At 35.4% G+C, this 20,524-nt stretch overlaps 1 protein-coding gene across 7 annotated transcripts in view; it reads left to right on the top strand.

Annotated features, from left to right (window-relative positions):
- Positions 1 to 20,524, top strand: part of RALYL (RALY RNA binding protein like) — a 694,598-nt gene that overhangs the window by 611,857 nt on the left and 62,217 nt on the right. For all 7 annotated transcript variants that reach the window (XM_004766953.3, XM_013063763.2, XM_013063762.2 and 4 more), the window contains one exon: positions 8,058 to 8,221. In XM_004766953.3, coding sequence (XP_004767010.1) covers positions 8,058 to 8,221 — 164 coding nt within the window. The remainder of the gene's footprint in view (positions 1 to 8,057; positions 8,222 to 20,524) is intronic.

Below are 20,524 nucleotides of genomic sequence, written 5' to 3'. Positions count from 1 at the left end.
GAATGGAGACTGCCTTACCTAAAGGATGATCAGACCACAACCATACGTTCATCACCGCTATGTTCAACTACTCAGTTAAGCAAGTTGTTCCATTAGTTATGCCTTTATGACTAAATATGAATTTTAAAATGTAATTTTCTCAAATCATTTTTATAATTTCTAAAAACACAGCATTTTATTGTAAATATTAAACAGCCTGTAATAACTTGTCCTTAAAATGATCTGAAGATCTGGCAGCATAAAATAATCCCATTTACTATCAAGAAAAGACAACATTTAAATAGTCTGCATACTCGGGGCGCCTGGGTGGCTCAGTGGGTTAAGCCGCTGCCTTCGGCTCAGGTCATGATCTCAGGGTCCTGGGATCGAGTCCCGCATCGGGCTCTCTGCTCAGCAGGGATCCTGCTTCCCTCTCTCTCTGCCTGCCTCTCTGTCTGCTTGTGATCTCTGTCTGTCAAATCAACAAATAAAAAATCTTTAAAAAAAAAAATAGTCTGCATACTCTTTGAAAATTTTAGTTTCAGACAATTCTAAGAAAACTTTTTAAATATTTTATTTATTTATTTGAGAGAAGGAGAGCACAAGTGGGGTGAAGGACAGAAGGAGAAACAGACACCCTGCTGAGCAGGGAGCCTGATGCAGGGCTCGATCCCAGCCAAAGTTGGCTACCCCAGGCTACCCTTTAGGCTCACCCTGAAGACATTTTTTTATACAGCTTTTTTTTTCTTTTTTTTTCCAGAATACAGAACACTGTCATAATTGCTATGAGTAAAGTTTTCAATTAATATACACTTTTAATTTGTCAATATGAAACTCTTTTGGCATTGTACTCTCTTAAGTGTTTTCTATCTTGGGATTTCCTTCTACATTTAAAGAATTTCTAGGGGCGCCTGGGTGGCTCAGCCGTAAAGTGTCTGCCTTCAGCTCAGGTCACGATCCCAGGTCCCTGGGATTGAGCCCCACATCAGGCTCCTTCCTCAGCGGGAAGCCTGCTTCTCCCTCTGTCTGCCACTTCCCCTGCTTGCACTCTCTCTCTCTCTGTCAAATAAATAAATTAAATATTTTTAAAATATGAGTAAAATAAAGAATTTCTACCTAAAATGGAGTTTCTATATAAATTATAGCTCAATAACATGACTAGGTAGATGATAGATAAATAGATGATAGATAAATCTTTCCTACCTGCCAAAGAGTTATAGAGCTTGAAGTTTTCAGATGATTCTTCACTACACCAAAAAAACTAACTCTGAACAATTCCCCCTATCACTTATTTGTCTTATATAAAATCTGTTTGGCATATAAGGTCAGTATGGTTGTGTTGCTAACAGAAAGTCTGAACAATCTGTGCTCTTACTGGTGTGTGTTTTTTTTTTCCCACTTTTTGCACTTGGTTAAAAAGATGTAAGCATCCATCACTAATGGATTGAGTCAGGAGTTCCCTATGAAAATAGATTGTCATGAAGGAAAACAGAAGAGAGGTTGGATGATATCAATAGCCTACAAAGTGCTAACCATTTTATCCACAGTAATTTCTCACAAATTACACTCTGCTTGAATTTATGGTTAATTTTTTTTTCTCTTTTACTAGTGGTGCAAACTTCGGTGAGTTATTTAATACCACAAAACATGTTGTCTCATTCATGAAGTGAGCAAGAAATTAATTCCTGTCTCATAAGGTTATTCTAAGGATTAAATGAAGTAATGTACAAATAATGATCCGCATTGTGCCTGCTCTATCCTGGTATATTTTTACTGCATAATCAATGTTAGCTACGAATAACAGCTAACAGTAACTATTAACAATGATGCTGAATGCATTTCTTATACTGGTACTCATGGAGCATTGTCCCTAGGACTGAGAAATCAACTGGTTGGTCAGTTGTTCCAAAATAGTCCATTGTGCCACCTCTGGATTATTCTCATTTTATTGTTTTCCCTTCTGCTTCCCAGAGCATAATAGCTTAGTCACTATCAAATATCCATATCCTATGGTCATCCTATCTCTGCCAGGTTTGAGAATTCTAATGTGATTGGGGATTTCAACCTTTAGATAGTTTCAGCTTAGAAAACTGCTTTACACAATGTGCCATGGTTGTCAATGTGTTGATACGTTGGCCCAGCAGTAACTTTCCTGAAGACTAAGTTAGTGTCTGTCTTGGTTTCGGGGATCATGAAGAATGTCACTAAATAATAGACTTGAATAGGTATTCTAAACTCTTTTTTATATTTCACAAGGCACCGTTCAATAATTTACAGCATTAAATGGCATTTTCTTCTAAAAGGTCAAGTCTGACTCTAAATGAAGGACATTCCATGTTATTAAAACTAAACATAAATATTTATATTCTTTCAAGTAAAGTAAAGGAGATAAATACCTAAAATTATATTGAATTGCCCCAGGGAATGTTCTCAATTTCTGACATATTAGCAGTGTTAATCCAATCTTTTTTCAGTAGTATCAGGAACAGCACTGAACAACAGCTGACAACCCCCAGTATAAGTAAGCTTCTGTTAATAGAGAAAAAGAAATTCCAGATGTGCTTTACCATATAGAAAACATATATACATATTAAATGATGTGAAATGGGCATTGTTCCACTCTGGTACAATTTTGACCTTGAGTAACTTAACAGAAGAGAAGCTACTCGAGCTATAGTTAACATCAAGTTGCTGTTGTTTCCTTGATTACAGAGTAGAGCATAGATATATTCATGACTCTTGGAAAAACATATTTGCAAGAGGCAATGTATGTGTTTCATTATGCATGTTTAAATAATCATCTAATAGAATAGTATTCCACTTAAAACATTTGGAAATAACAGTATGGTACACTTGACAAAGGGTATATGATTTAGAGGCAGAGGACATGAGTATCAGGCCTAGCTATGCTTGTGCTGCCTGGCTAAGTGACCTGGGTAACATCACATCATCCTTTTTTTTTTGTCTTCATGGGAAAAATGACTTAACAATACCCACATTACAGAATTATAAGCAATTAATAAGAGAATCATTTTACTGATTTATAACCTCAAAACTGCTATTCGAATGTATTAACTTTTTCATTAACCAAAGCTGTATATGAAACATAGCAGATAGCAAAGTTGTACAAATGGTAAAGATTATATTGCATTCAAAAAATTGCAGAAAAACACTGAAAAGAAATTTCAAAAAATAATAAAATTTTTTCAAAATTGCAGAAAAGACCTTCAAGATTTTGATCACCTTGCCTTTAAAAGCATGTTCAAGAAATATCTGCACAAGATCCAAGAAGATAACTTCACTGAAAATCTTGGAAAATTTTAGTAACAAGCAAAAAAAAAAAAATAGAAATTATTCATTTACTGGTCTCCAGTTAAGTGTGTCTTTGAAATCTCCTAATTCAGTTGAAACCAAAAGACTACTTGAAGTCAGCATGGAAATTATAGACAGATTTTGTGAATTTTGAGTAATTCAAGCAGTGTAGAAAACAGATATAATGAGTAGGCTATAAGAATAAAAAAAAAGAATCATTCACATGGATTTCAAATATATTCCTTCTTAAAAAAGAATAGGCACCTTAATTTGATTTTATAGACTATGCATCTGTCAGAAGATAAACATGCTGAAGAGAAGTGTTCAAAGTTCAATCAATACATAGGAAGATCTCTGATCCTCTGGTTACTGATCTTCACATATGCTGCAAAGCCCCAGTGAGATGAACTTGTTCTCAGATTTGGGCTGTAGGCAGCGTAGTTTTTTAGCACCTAGCACAGACTACATGTTTTTGTTAGCATTAAGCTCATGGTGACTGTAGCTTTTGATTCATGAATAAGGAAAATGAAGAATTCTTTTCATGAGGGAAATTTAGAAAAAAATTAGGTAATTACCAATTCTTGAAATCTATTTATCTAAATAATTTATCTAAAATTAAAATTCATTCTTCAGTGATAAAATATTAAGCAAACATTACATTAATTTTTTTTTAATTTCAAAATCACATTAGGTGACTCGAAAAATAAGAATTAAGTCAAAGTCAATCAGGTAATGATTATTAGAATATGGCATATCTGCTTGAGAAAATGCACCATAGCAATTAAAATAAACATTAAGAAAACCATTTAGCAGGCTTGAGAAATGTTTTTAGTATAAACCAAGGAGAATTAACCAGAATACATGATTATGCATTATACTTCGTTCTCAACTATGTGAAAGATATGGATACTTGTGGAAAAAAGATTAGAAAATGATAGTAATCTTTTATTTTTATTTATTTAATTTACTTATTTATTGAGAGGGAGAGAAAGAATCTTAGGCAGGTTCCACACCAGTGCAGAGCTTGTCATAGGACTCAGTCTCACAACACTGAGATCACAACCTGAGCCAAAATTAAGAGGCAGACATTTAACCAATTGAGCCAAACATGTGCCCCACATAGTAGCTGTTTTAAGGTATGAGGTTAGGAGTTATGTCTTTTTTTAAGTGTTGCTTTATTATTGTTGAGCTTAATACTAAAAAGCTTTTAATAAAAACAAGCATTCAAAATTATATTCATTTTATATGTTAATATGCCAGTAAATTGTCTATGTCCAAAATACAGCTAACTTTTAATAGCTAATATCCATATTCTTCTTAGAGACAAACTATGTTTATTTTTATCAATTACATAAATATTATTTACCAGATTTTACCTTTTTCCAGGTAATAAAATTACATATCTCAGCCATTATTAAAGCAAACAGAATTCTAAACAAGAAATAAGAACTTGAAAAGTAGAGATATTTATTAAATAAAGTGAATTAATTCCTCATATTTTTGTACTGGGTTGTTTTTAGTGAAATCTGGCTACATTTATTTTATTTACTCTTAAGAGTAGGTCTTTTAGGGTTCTTATTTTAAAGTAGACTTTAAGGAAGGAATAATTCTGTGTTTAGCTTCATTATAAATCATTATCTATTTGGCCAATAAATATTAGAGGGAAAACAGTATTCTACACATATTAGGGAAAAAAAAGAACCATTAAAGAAAAGGAGAGGGAATGTAATTCTAGGAGTGGAAGGAACCCAAAAAATGAGAAGGAAGAAATTTTAAACTTTTCATTGCCCTTTGAGATTTGGATTCCATTTAATTCAATTGCATTATTATCTTTGTTGTCTATAATCTTAAATGGACTATTTCCTTTGTTTCAGCAATTCTGCTGATACCTTATAAGGTAAAATTTTTAAAATTTTCTATAAACAGAATTCTGATGAGAAAGCCAGTGGTGTGTCTCCTTTCATGAGTTAACTCTTACCTACTTCCCTCTGCTTTTAGAAGAACCCTACATCTTACCTTAAATCCCAGAAAGTCTGACCCCATTCCCCATCCTTATCTTGTTACGTTTTTGTGCATTAGGACAATACCCAGTCTTCCTCTTATTTCTGGTAAACTCAAGTGTAGCCAATGAAAATTAAGAAACTCCTCAACTCCGCTCAATTTTATAAAATTCAAAATTGTGCTGCCATCTGAAGTGTCCATACACTTCTTTAGTTGGTTTGTTTGTTTGTTTGTTTGCTTTCATAAATTATATGTCCCTTTTTAAAACTTCTTAAGTTCTGATATTGCACATCTTCCCATCACAGTGGCAGAAAGAATTGGTAAAACCTTCCTTGATTCCTTGATGAGAAAGGAGTCATTGCCCTTCGAAGCGACTCACCAGAATATTCAGAGAACAAGGGCTACGCTCTATAGGAATTGACAGCAGAGGACACGCATGACACATACTGAGTATGTGACGAAAATGTATGTCGCATACCAAAAGCATGTCGCAAACCAAAAGCATGTCACAAATAAAATGAGCAAACACAGCTGTTTTCTCAACATAAAATGAGGCCTGCGCGACACTGGAGGCTTTGTAATTGTTGGCTGGGGTAGCAATAGGAAATGGTGAGAAACCATTTCCTGTAAAACATTCTTGAACTACATTGTCCCTGAAGTCCCAGTGAGTAAGGTGGCTTTACTTGGCCTGCGTTTTCATTATAGCATTTCTCCATCGTGGTATATTTTACTCATGCTTTCGAAATGTTCTCAACCCAACTTATAGATTAGCTTAATTAATGAACCAGATAAATTGCACTTTCGTGGCCCCTGGGGAAATGGCTCCTCCAAAAGAACTTGCCTTTCTTCTGAAGCAGCAGCATCTGCCCTGGAAGAGTTGAGTCAATTGCTGTATTTTTTTTTTGTCTTCCCTCAATAGCTCTGGGTGTTCGAGCTCATAAAAAGTGCCTTCATATTTTGGCTCACTAGCTTAAGGTGCTGTGTGAATTCAACTTATAAATAAGTAATGGAGTCCTTGTTTTGTGATTGAAATGAGGAGCAGGTTTCGTTGACCCTTTTGAGTTTCCAGCCCCTAGCGGTATAGATGATATTCATAACCCTTTTCAGCTTCATCCTGCCCATCCTCTTTGAAGGAAACTATAATGTGTTGACATCCGTGACCTGTTCTCCGCTAGCAGTTCTTCAGCTCTAATGGACTTTGCTTATTCACAGAGGATGGCACCTCTCTTGAACTCTGTCTCATTTCATTTCTTTTCCTTTCCAGACATCTCTTAGTTTCTCCCCAGCATGCTTCCAAATAGTTTTTGAACACTTTAGCTCTCTAATGTAGGAGATAGCCCCGGTACTAAGTTCTGCTTCGTGTGGTTTATATGCTCCTTTTTTTTTTTTTTTTTTTTTTTTTTACCCCCATAGTATCATAGTTTTGAGTGTTTCTGGATGAATATTTGGAAACCTGCCTATCTTAATTTTTACTGTATTTCATATATTGTTGTCCAAAAAGGGATTCATCTGTATGCATAAATAAAATGTAACTTTATAAAATGACCTATTACAGAAACTGCTTTTTTCCTATTATAGAAACTTCTGACTTTCATATTAGATTATTCTTATTGACTGTTTTAAAACAGTTATGAGAATGTAATCTATATAATCCATATATAATGTCACAATAAAGTAGTATCAGTGATCATTCTAAGTCAATAACACTGTTCCCTTTAGAGTGGATAAAATAATAACACATCTGGTTCACTGGTAGCTAGTTTTTTAAAAAGTGAGTGAGTAAATATATCCTCATAGTTTTTCTCTGATTTTTTGCTTCTCAAATGTGCTAAGTATGCAAAAATGTGTTGTTCATGAGTATGCAGTATGAACAATATGAAAGCTTCTGAATCTGTGAATTACATATTTATCTAAATGAGTAAATATTCTCATACTTTTATTCCTTTTGTTGTTCAGTGGCAGTGCATTGATTGTGGTAATTATCATTTTTCACTTTTTAGTAAAAGCTTCTGGAATTTTTATTGGTATTTTTCTCGGTTAGGGAAATTTTCTATACCTTACTCTACAAATATCACTAGTCTCAGTTCACATGTCTAGCAAATGGTCAGAATAATAAAAGACATCGTGATACGTATTTCCACTGGTACTCTAGTCAACAACATTTTATCTTCTTTTTTACTGAAATCCATTCTCCCTTTTTCTACAGCCAGAGGAGTCCTTTGTTACTTAAAAAGTCCTTAGAGGTGCGGCACTATGTTGATTTGTCTCTCACAGCTGTTCTCTTTAATCTAGACTCACTTCAGAATGATTTTCCGTATGAGCTGTTTTATGCGAAACAATAATCTGCTTTGCCTTGTTCCTGATTCGGCATGATCTTTTCCTCTTTTCAAACTAGTGCACTAATAAGGGCTGATGAGTAAGAGGAAGATTTCTGTCCTAGGAAGGATATGTCTGTGAGACTGAGCAAAGAAATATACTTGGGAAGAAAGGTCAGCTTGATTTCGACAAATGGTAGGGTACCACTGGAGTAAATTCTCTGTCCTTTCGTACTTTAAAGATGAGTTCATATTGGAGAGCCAGATTCTAATGTCCAGAACGCATAGACTGTTAGAATCCTATTTCTAATAAGCACCTGTGTGAGAGCAACCACCATAACAAAAACATTTATTGACATTTTTTACAAGGCCCTTTTCTTAATCATTTCACACATTTGACAGAACATGGAGGCATAAACCAACTCTCAGCCACACTTGTGTTTTGTGAAGGTTATTCGATTACCATGGGCGTGTGCCTCCACCTCCCCGTGCGGTGATTCCACTGAAGCGTCCCAGAGTGGCCGTCACGACGACTCGCAGGGGAAAAGGGGTCTTTTCCATGAAAGGGGGATCAAGATCGACCGTCAGTGGGTCGTCTTCATCAGGCTCTAAATGTAAGTAATCTTCCTTATTTTATTTCTGCTTAAGAGGGGAGGGGCTACTTATCATTGCACTAATGCCTATATTCAGTAAATTAATAATTATGGATTTTCTGTTAGGTACAAAGTATGAGAGAAACCTAAAATGGATAAGAAAGGGACTCAGCTTTGTGGTCATACTACGTTGCAGTAGGGAGACAGACACAAGCATGACTAACAAAAACCCAATTTGAGGGACGCCTGGGTGCCTCTGTTGGTTAAGCCACTGCCTTCCGTTCAGGTCATGATCCTGGAGTCCCAGAATCGAATCCCACATGGGACTCCCTGCTCAGCAGGCAGTCTGCTTCTCCCTCTGACCCTCCCCCTTCTCATGCTCTCTCTCTCTTTCTCTCTCATTCTCACTCTCTCTCAAATAAGTAAATAAAATCTTAAAAAAAAAATTTGAAAACTATTCTCAGGGAAAGTAACACGTTAGGCCCATCTGGTTTGTAACATATTAAAGTTATGAAATATAAAGTGTTGCTTTTAGGAAAGAAAAACTATTCACTCAAAAGAGAGGGCATATACTATCTTTTCAGGGAAAGAGTATGCAAAATTAGTACATGCTTTGAATATTTGAACACTGGGATAACTAAGATAGGCAAATGACATACTAAATATGTTAAAAATGTAACTTCCCATACTATGCTAAATCATTATGCTTATGTGTCTGGAAGTATATGTTATGTCATAAAAAATAAAATAATATTAATATAATTTCATGATAATTAGTGAAAAGTAAAGATAAGTAAACTTTCTGACAAAATATACTGCTAAATTTTTATACAGAGGGATTCAGAAAAACTAATTTATTATAATAGTATTCATAAGGAAAAGATAGAAGAATTTCATGCATTCCTTAAGATTACTTTGTAGCAGAGAAGAGATAGACAATAAGCAAACAAACTAGAATATGAGATGTTACACTGTAGAGCATTGCTACGCCAAAGTATCAATAAAGAGAAAGTTTCATAGAATGGTGTATGGCTACCCCTCTCTGATGAAAGTGGCATTGGAACTGAGACTTGATGGAAGTAAGGAAGTGAGAGAGTGAGCCTAAAGCTCTTGGGGACAGAGCATTCTCACAGGGGAATGGTCAGTGCTGTGACCTTAGGTTAATAGTCAGGGAACAGCAGAAAAACCAGAGTAGCTGTAGCAGAGTAAGGGAGGGAAAATGTAGCTGGAAATAAGGTGAGAGAGGTAGCGAGAGGGCAAGTTCCAGAACAGATTGGCCGACCATTGTAGAGACTTCGTAGTTACTCTGCATCCTGACATTTTAGATAAGTAAGGCAAATACTATTATCCCGATTTTTTTTAAGGTTTTTTTTTTTTTTTTTTGAAAGAGAGAGAGAGAATGAGCAGTGGGGATGGGCAGAGGGGGACTGAGGGAGAGAGAGAGGGAGAGGGAAAAGCAGACTCTCCTGCTGAGCAGGGCCCGATGTGGGGGCTGGATCTCAGGACCCAGAGATCAGGACCTGAACCAACGGCAGATGCTTGTCCCCACATGCTATCCACGGTAGGACATTACATTTTACCTTAGTACCATCAGAAATACTAAGAAGGGACACTGTTGAAATTTTTTTTTTTTTTTTAACCTGAGAATGTGCAAAAAACACAGTTACCAGAAGCACTGATTCTTCTGGTAAATGACTCAAGTTTGATTTGCTTGGAATTTAACTTAGCTAATAAAAGCTAAATAACAAATTAAATTGAATTACAGTTCTGTATGTACTTATTTATCTATTATCTACCTATTCTGTGGATAAATATGAATTCCCTTTTTGAGCCTTAGTTAAAAAAAAAAAAATGTTTCTGTAGCAATCTCTAAACAGAGCCCTGCATGCTTTCAGATTATCATCAAAAGCAAAGAAAGTTTTTGAATTTGGTTCTTGCCATGAAAAACTGAACATGAAAAACTGAATTGTCTGCTAGTTTTATAGACTTGTTTTTACCATGGTGATACTAACTTCATTTCAACTAGAATATCTTAAGCATCTATGGAGTCTTTGCCATGTAGTCACTGTTTAAACAGAATTTATAAAAGGGAGCTTTACTGGCACTTTGACTATGAAAGTTCTACATTGTGTAAGAGTATTCTGAGCTTTGTAGAACTTGAGTGTTCTTGACCCCCAAACCTGAAATGCCAATAGCATTCCTCAGTCTTTGTTACAGTTGTGTGTCTAGGTATACATTTCTAAATCTTCCCTAAGGAGATAGTACCACCTTGGTTTAGAATCACTTGGTCATGGCCATTCTTTGTCAGTGCAACCGAGTAGGACTCAGCCACTTCACTGTCATATACCCTATTGTTGCAGAGAAGAGTAGTTCATTTCCTGAAGTTGTTTGAAAGTAAATATCTTAATATTAAATGGTTACATTGTGATTGGCCTTTTTATTTTTTGATTTCTAGTTTTCTTAGATCATGGAGAGATAATAAGGATTATAAAAATCTTTTTTGAGGAACTTATTAAGAGTTTCTATTGAGGGGCACCTGGATGGCTCAGTTGTTAATTGTCTGTCTTTGGCCCAAGGTCCTGGGATCAAGCCCCGAGTAGGGCTCCCTCCTCAGCAAGAAGCTTCTCCCTTTTCAACTCCCCCTGTTTGTGTTTTCTCTCTCACTGTCTCTCTCTCTCTCTCTCTCTCTCTCTATCTCTCTCTGTCAAATAAAAAAATAAAATCTTTTAAAAAAAGAGAAAGAGTTTCCTTTGGTTCCATAATAATCAGATTTTTCTAAATGAAAAATAGAATACATTTCCTCTTTTCACATAGAACAGAATGTGTGTTTTACCTTGTTGATTGTATTACACAGTCCTCTCTAGTCTTGCTTTTTTGTGGAAAATTATGTCAAATTCTGAAAGTGATTATTTAAAAATCTTTTACAATGATAGTGACTTTATAAAGTATTTCTTTTCTTGAGGTTTGGTTTTATACCTCATGTTGCTTGGTTGGTTTTTATATAGCATTTTAGATTAACTGTAGGAGAAAGAATAATAGCTAACACTTTCTGGTGTTTCTGACAGCTGTTGTTTCAACCATACATGAATACATACATGCATTTAAATATATTAAGTCATTTTACAATATTGATTTTACATATATAACTTCATTTATTCCTTATAATTGCCCTATAAATGAAGTATTATTATTATTATTATTATTATTATTCTCATTTTATAGATACGGAAAATGAGGCATAGAAAAGTTAAGCAATCTCTCTAAAGTCACAGAGCCATTTAATAACAGAGCCAGAAACTATAGCCAGGTTTTAGAACATCAGGCCCCAGAGCATAGTCTCTTCAGTCTGTGGCCTTTTCAGTGCCGACTCTCTGTAACGTCCTGGAGAACTGTAACTTTTATATTTATACAATATTGCATTTACTATTTTTAGCTTTGAATTCTGCTTTGTCGGCTACTTCAATCCTTTACTGATAAGGTTTTCTTTTAGTTCACGTTTCCCTCATATGTCCATTTATTTTTTTGGTCTTTTTATATATTAGTCTCCTAGGGCAGCTGTAATAAATTATCATAAACCAAATGATTTAAAACAACAGATATTTGGAGACTAGAATTCTGAATACAAAGTGTCAGCAGAGCCGCTCTCTGTCTCTGGAAGTTCTAGAAGACAAATCTGTTCCATTCCTTTCTCTTAGTTTCTGGTGTGTTGGCAATCCTTGGCGGTCCTCGGTTTATAGATGCACCACTCCAGTCTCTGCCTCCGTTGTCCTCTGGTGTTCCCCTTAGTCTTTGTGTCTGTGTCACTCCTCTGCTTAAGAGGACACCAGTCATATTGTATTAGGGTGTACCCTAGATGACTTCTTGTGGAATGCATCAGCAGAGATCTATTTCCAAATAAGGTCATATTCACAGATACTTCAACAAATATTTTGGGGGGAAATGGTCCAACCCATAACACTGTCACTTTATTTATTTACCCTTTCCTTCCTTCCTTCCTTCCTTTCTTCCTTCTTTCCTTTCTTCTTTCCTTTCTTTAGAGAAGGAGAGAGAGATAGACAGAAAGAGGGAGGGACAGAGGGAGAGGGAGAATCTTAAGCAGGCTCCATGCCCAGCACAGAGTCCACTGTGGGGCTTGATCTCATGATCATGAGATCATGACCTGAGCTGAAATCAAGAGTCAGATGGTCAGCGGACTGGACTACCCAGGCATCACACACTGTCACTTTATTTTTGTATATTTCCTAAAAACAAAATAAAGCTGGATTTTGTTTTTAAAAGCAGTATGAAATTCTTTGTTTTTTATAGGGAAATTTGATCCTTTTACATTTAATGATTAACTAATATATTGGTATTATATCCCTTCCATCCTTATTTCAAGTATATAATTTATTGTTTCTTCTTTCTAACTTTTCCTTATGCTTGCTTAATGAATTTTCTTTTAATTCCTATCTCTTCCACCACAACCGCTTTAATTTGGATATTCTACTAGGCCTCTCTATTTCGTTAGTAATTATATTAACATATTAAATAGTTCCAAATAAATATATACTTACCTATTAATCTCCTAAAGTTAAAAAATAGCTATTCTAGGGGTGCCTGGGTGGCTCAGTCGCTAAGCATCTGTGCCGTCAGCTCAGATCATGATCCTAGGTTCCTCAGATCAAGCCCTGATTCAGGCTCCCTGTTCAGTGGGAAGCCTGCTTTTCCCTCTCTCCCTCCCCCTGCATGTGTTCTCTCTCTTGCTGTGTCTCTCTCTGTCAAAAAACTAAATAAAATCTTTAAAAAAAAATAGTTATTCTAACTCCCATTCAAGACATAAAGTTTTGAAAGCTTTTACTTCATTGCTGTCTCTACACCAACACCCTTACCTCTATATCCCTTACCCCACCAAAAATGTCAGGTTTTATACATAAACATTAAAGTTTTAGTTCCCAGCTTGTATTACATATTTATATATTATATATATCTTTTCTTTTTCAAATATTCTGTACCTAGTGCTTATTTGCCAACTCCCAGTGTCTGTCATCATTATTACCCATTAAGACTCAATATAAAATTTTATAAAATTCATTATTTATATCCATTATTCTTTAATTCTTAGTTTTTATGTTACTTTTAAAATAATTTTCTTGGGTAAATTAAAAACATGATTTCTGAATCTATACATATCCAAAAAACTTTGTTTCCCTCACATATGTATATTTTGACTTGATCCAGAATTTTAAAATCATGCTTCTTTTCCCCCTAATATTCTACATATCTTATTTCCACATTTTTTTTAACATTCCAACATCTTATCACCTCTGGTAATTAACCCATGGTAAATTGAAAATAATATAAGTAGAAAATACATTTAATTCACCTAACCTACTGAACATCATAGCTTAGCTTAGTCTACCTTAAATGTGCTCAGAACACATACATTAGCATACAGTTGGGCTAAATCATCTAACACAAGGCCTATTTATAGTAAAGTGTTGAATATCTCATGTAACTTAATGAGTATTCTACTGAAAGTCAAAAACAGAATGGCTGCGTGGGTACAGTTAAGTGCATTGGTTGTTTACCTTCATGATCATGTGGCCAACTGAGAGCTATGGTTTCCTGCCACTGTCCTTCATCAGGAGACACTAAGGTACCACATATCGCTACCTTGGGAAAAGACCAAAATTCAAAATTCAAAGTACTGTTTCTACTGAATGTGTATAGCTTTTGCACCATCATAAAATCAAAAAATCAAAAAATTGAGCCATCAAAAATCATGTATTTCTCTGTAAAGGTGGCCATGGCATTTTTATTAACATTTTATAACATTGGTTTTGCATCCCCAGTATCCACCTGTTCTGGTTATTTGCCTCATCTCTCTCCTACAAAGAGCTGTGCTCTCTTGTTTGTTTTGTTATAGAATTCCTCAACTCCCCGAAATGCACATGAAGCTCTTTTTCTTATGGGCAGTGAAGGACTAAGAGCCAATAGAAATTTTTTATAAAATTGGTAGCTATTTTGGGTCTGACTTTTCTTTTGACATGTTGAGGAGGACTTTTTGTTCTCACATGTAAATCAAGATAGGCTGTCTACACCCAATAACGCATCCTTTCTCAGGAAATGCCTCTGGAGTCAGTGGCAACCCTCAAATTCTCCAAGGATTATACATTGCAAGGTGCAAGTTATAGTCCTTCTGTTCACTCTAAGAGAATTTACTGGAGCCCCTTTCTTCTCTCCTAGCAACTCAGGGATCAATCACATTCTTCTCTGCCTTCTAGCAGAGGGAAGCAAGTTCTTTTCCAAACCACCTGTACACTTAGTACCTCTCCCACCTCCACAGGTACAAATGCTGTATTCCATACCTCCATCTCGTTTCAGGAGACATGAGGCCTTAGGTACATATGGATGTTCTTCCAGTTTCCATGTCAGCCATAATCCATGAATTTTGGAATTTAACTAACATTATGTTTTGGAAGTTGAGCCACCCACACAGAGCATATACTCTCATGCTTCTATTTTTCCTTATTCTCCAAGTATTGAGAAATCTAGTGACTTTTTTTTTTTACATTGGAATAAATACTGAAAGGATGTTTATAGGAAAGGAAATCTCTATAGTCAGCTACTTGAAAAAATAATCCAAACTAGCCTATATATACTGAACTATATGTAGGATAAGAATTTATTCTTTTTTTTTTTAGATTTTATTTATTTATTTATTTATTTATTTATTTATTTCAGAGAGAGAGCACATATAAGCTGGAGGAGAAGATGGGGAGGGAGAAGAACGGGGAAAGAATTCCAAGCAGACTCAGCACTGAGGGCAGAGTTCCACTCGGGACTGGTGTGGGAGAGTTCAATTGGGGTCCACTTGGGACTCAGCTTGGGGCTCAACATAAGGCTTGATCTCACAACCCTGAGATCATGGTCTGAGCGGAAACCAGGAGTCCAACTCTTAACCCACTGAACGACCCAGGTGCCCTGATAAGAATCTTAAATACAGTGATGGAATCAGTGGTTTAATTCAGTCTTCTCTCCCTGGTTTTGTGTGACAGATGTGATAATCTTTGGGGAAGACTAAGTGAAACTAGACTCCTTAATATAAACCAGAGATGTTTTGAAATATATGTAGTGTGTTTTATTTTCTAGCAGCAATCATTTGGAAGTATACGTTCTAGAGTCCCTTTGTTGCTCATGAAAGATGAGGAAAAGCATTAAGTAGAAATATTGGACAAATTACGGGATGAAAATATTTTGTAAGGACCATCTAGTAAAATAATTATTTGAAACTTACCATGGATATATTGATTATCTGGTGATGTTAATTTTAACAAAATTATTAGTATAGGAAGACTGACAACAGAGAACAAATTTTTTTATATTTTCTTAATCAGAGACAGAGAGAGCAGAGAGTGAGCACAAGCAGGGGGAGTGGCAGGCAGAAACAGAAGCAGGCTCCCCACTGAGCAAGGAGCCCACTGCGGGAACTCCATCCCAGGGCCCTGTTATCATGACCTGAGCTGAAGGCAGCCACTTAACTGGCTGAGCCACCTAGGCATCCTGAGAACAAACAGTCTATGTATGTTTCATATATTCTATACTTTTAGAGCCTCAATTCGTAAACATTAACTGTAGATTAGTGTTATTTTAGTGAAATATAAATCTAAACAGTATCTGTATATAATTCATTAGCAAACAAAACTAGAATACAGTTGCACGTTCTTTCTAAAATCATGTAGGCAAACTATATTACATGTGCTGTGTGTATATAAATATTCATTATTTAATAGTACTTTTATAATTAGCCTGGTACCTGGGAGTAACAATAATTTTCAAGTTTAAATCACAAATGAAAAATTCTAGTGGAATGTAAAGTATACTATGTTAATATTGGCTTAAGTGAATGAATATTTACTGAGGGACATCTTGCTCTTTTATTAATAGTTGTTTCCTAGCATTTAATGACTTGGCAAGTACAGAAGGGAAATTAATGTTATAGCTTGGACAATTTGTCATTTCTTTTTTCAGATTTTTGATGTGACTAAATTCTGCTGTGAGCAAAAACTATAATTTTATATTTTTATTTTATATACTAATATAACACTATAATTTGTGAAAGGTGAATACTGATATGTGTTTAGAATGGGTTTCTCTTTTAAAAAATTAAATTACCACTAGGTATGTCCCTTTGCAAATCAACTTGAACTGAAACTATGCAATTACCTCCCATTTATCTGTGGTTTCTCTTTCCACAGTTTGTTACCCATGGCAAACCAGGGTGCAGAAGCAGATGCTCCTCCTTCTGACATATCATCAGAAGGTCAATAGTAGCCTAGTGTTACTTCATGACACCTACATCGTTCTTCTCATTTCATCTCTCAAACAGGCATTTTCTCACATCATCACAAGAAGGATGAGGGCAGTATAATAAAATATTTTGAAAGAGAGAGACCACATTCACATAACTTTATTAAAGAATATTGTTATAGTTGTTCTATTTATTCATTAACCTCTTTCTGTGCCTAATTTACAAATTAATCTTTATCAAAGATATGTAAATGTTTGTATATATGTATAGGAAAAAACATAGTGTAATAGGGTTCAGTACTATCTCCAGTTTCAAGTATCCACTGGGGGTCTTGGAATGTATCCCCCAACTATTGTAATCAGTTTGTGCTGTTCCATGGAATCATAAGATAAACAAGATGTGACATTGTATTTAAGCATTTTGCAAAAGAGAAGACATGAATACTTATGAGCTTTACTGTAGTTTCTAAGTGGAAAAATGAGTGCCCTCTGGAAAAAATATTAAATAAAATATTTTATTTTTTTTTAAAGAAAAAGACTGCACCCACATGCAAGATGGCAGGGGAGGGCAGAGGGAGAAAGAGCACGAGAGAATTTCAAAGAGATTCCACACGCAGTGTGGAGCCCGACATGAGGCTTAGTCTCATGACCCTAAGGTCATGACCTGAGCCAAAATCAAGAGTCAGCCACTTAACCAACAGAGTAATTTCTGGTCCCCATTTTTTAAATTTTTATTTTCTTTTTAAAAATTTTTATTTGCTTATTTATTTATTTATTTATTTTACTAACAAGAAAAATCATAGTAACTTTTGATGTCTTTGGGGTCCTATCAATGTGCTTTTGATAACAGAGTAGGTGATAGACTAACGCAAAGCCCTAAAGCAACTAATAAGAAATTAAAGAGAGTTCAATTAAATTTAAGAAACAGTTGAGAACTTATCCCCAAGGCTAAGGAAGTGTTATGTTGTTTTTTGTTTTTGTTTTTATTTTCCCTCAAAAGCATGTTATTTAAATATGGAGACAAAACATCAACCAGAGATACAATGTTAATATCCAGCAAAATATCATTAAACTTCCCCTTCTACCCATTATCTTGGCCAAAATATATATTCTGCTTTTAGGTTTTAAGGAAAGAAATTACTGTTGGCCAGAGGATTTAAAGATAACAGAAGTTTAGAAGGATAAATGGATTAAAAAAAAAAAACCAGAACCAGAATCAGAGAGACTCCTACTTTTAAGATACAGTACCTCTATATAGAAGAGCAGAGGATTTGCTGTCAGATTGCCTTGGGTGGAATCCCCATTAGGCAATATCCTCACTTTTGACCATGGGGAAATCCTTTAATCCCTGTATGCCTCCATTTTCTATGGGGAAAATGGAATTTATACAATGTATCCACTAAGTTGTTGGTTGGGATTAAATTACTTAGGCTTATAAAGTTTTTAGGCAAGTCTTGTTACAAAGTCAATGTTCAGGAAGGGGTTTTATTATTATTGTTGTTGTTGTTACAACAGAGTACAGTAGTTAAGAGTATGAGATATGAGACAGCTGTAACTGGAATCCAGCAGTGGCTCTGCCATTTACTAATTGTGTTTGGGGGCAAGAAACTTTGTTTCCTTTACCTTGGTTTGGGAAATAAGAATGATAATCTTATTGCCCTCTCCAGAAAGTTTTTGTGAGGATTATGTGAGCCAGCACATAAAGCTCTTAGAACAGTGTCTCATATTCTAAAGTCTTAATAATAAGCTATAATAGCAATAATAATCATTATTATTATTATTATCATTATTGATTACTATTATTATCTAAAGCAAAAACATAGTGCTAGATATGCAGTTAAGAAACTCAGGATACTATAATTAAGCAAAGCAAAAGATAAACTTGGGTAACAGGACAATGGAAAACTGTGGAGAATATTGAAAGGTTTGAATTTCATCCCAGGGAAAAGACTCCCAGCAAAGTGCCATCTGATCAAAAATAATCGTTTAAGAAATTTATAGGATGGCTATAGTTGTTTGCTAGCACTGCCACAATAAAATACCCTAGTCTGGGTGGCTTAAAGAGCAGAGATCTATTTTCTCACCGTCCTAGGGTCTAGAAGTTGGAGATCACAACGTTGCATGTGTTTCTTCAGGGGCTGTAAGGAAAGCGCTACATCAGCCCTCTCTCACTGGTTTGTCGATGGCCGTCTTTTCCTTGTGTCTTCACATCATCTTCCTTCTGTGTGTGTGTGTGTGTGTGTGTCCAGATTTCCTTCTTGTAATTACACTAGTCATATTGGAGTAGGGAATATCAGATCTAGTGACCTTGTTTTAACTTGATTACCTCTTCAAAGGCCCCATGCATAAACACAATCTCATTCTGAGATATTGGGGGCTAAGACTTCAACATATAAATTTTGTAGGGAACAGAACTCAACCCATAACATGGATGTAATATGCATGTAAAACCTAAACAAAGTATGGAGATCTTGGCATACCCTTCAATGGTTTCTTATTTTAAGAGCCAAATTCTTGGACATTATAGTTCAGTAATTAACTTAGGAGAATGAGATTCAGGTCCATTTAGCTCATCTTGGTAAACACAACTGAATTTTCAAATGCACATGGCTTTACAGTATGAACACTAACAAGCACTTAGTATAAAGAGTAATAAATCCTTACTAACATCACAATATAATATATAGATCCAAAGCAGCCCAACCGAAATAATTATAATGTATTTGTCATGAATAAAAACATTTGTGAGCGTCTCTTCTAGGCTTTTTTTCACCAGGTTTTAATGTGGCTCATTAATATAACCTGAAAAGAGGCAAACAACAAAATATTTGATAAATTCCTAATACCAATACAGCTTGTGAGCATTTAAGATGGTTTTCTCAGCTCCTCTATACAAGTTGTGTTTTTCTTTGTGTTCCACTAGAAGTTCCAGAAAGGATCTAATCTTTCCACTGTAGGATTATAAACGTTTGTGAGCATGAAATCCTATCAAAAGATCTTAATGACATTTTTTACCTCTGCTGCTGCTTCTGCCGCTTTTTCCCAGATAATGTGCTGACAAGCAGAGCCTTGACTACTCTGCTGGTCTCTTGACTACTCTTCTGGGCTCTCTGCTCTCCCCCAAACCCATTAATTCCGTGCCCAGCTGCAGGATTATTCAAAATAAATTATTTCTGTCAACTCCTCACTCAAAACTCAGAATTGCTACCATTTACCTAATAAGATTCAAAACTCTTGAGTGACTTTTCAAGATATATCTGATCTGGTGCTTCCCATTTCCCACAACCCTTCCCCTAGCTTAATTGTACTCTTATTTAAATGCTTTTAAACTCATGTTCATACACCTCCACTTGAAAGCCTTTTCCTTTATCTCAAAAAATGTGTTATCGATTGTGTTATCTATCTTGTATGTAGAAAAACATTATTAATAATTTTATTTGGTTCTTAAGGTCCAGTTCAGGCAATACCACTCACCCCAAACAAGTCTGCATCCCTTTGTGCTACAAGGGCATCAATATGAAGCCAAACCAGTTGCTGTTATTCCTATTACAGGACTGAAGCCCTTGGATTCATGCTATGGTCTTTCGTATGCACATCTCTTCTCTCCATTTTAGATAACAGATTCATTCTTCAAGTTACATTTGCACTGCACGGAGTACACTCTTAAAATATTTGCGGAATATTTGTGACCAATATTATTTTTGCCTTCCACATTTTACTTCTTGTTTTTCATGTATTTCATAGTTGACTATGAACTACATCTTTAAAAATACTACAACTCAGAGAAAGTGGGTTCTGGAATTTTGAGTTAGTAAAACAAGGGACAAATTCTGGCCTACACTCCTGGGTCTCAAAGAAGCCAGGATGTTGACGTTCATTTTCAAGCTCTATAATTTAAGATTTGCTGCTTCCTTTACTTAGAAGATCTCTTTCGCTTACTGAAATTCAAATCACCCTTCCAGTCACAGTTCAAGGACCCATTCTTTCATGAATATTTTCACAGCCTTCTAACCCCACAAAAACGAATTGTACTTG

Source organism: Mustela putorius, unplaced genomic scaffold, assembly GCF_011764305.1.
Source record: "Mustela putorius furo isolate JIRA1106 unplaced genomic scaffold, ASM1176430v1.1 tig00003846_pilon_pilon_pilon, whole genome shotgun sequence".
Lineage (NCBI taxonomy): Eukaryota > Metazoa > Chordata > Mammalia > Carnivora > Mustelidae > Mustela > Mustela putorius.
This window is presented reverse-complemented; position numbering and strand designations above follow the sequence as displayed.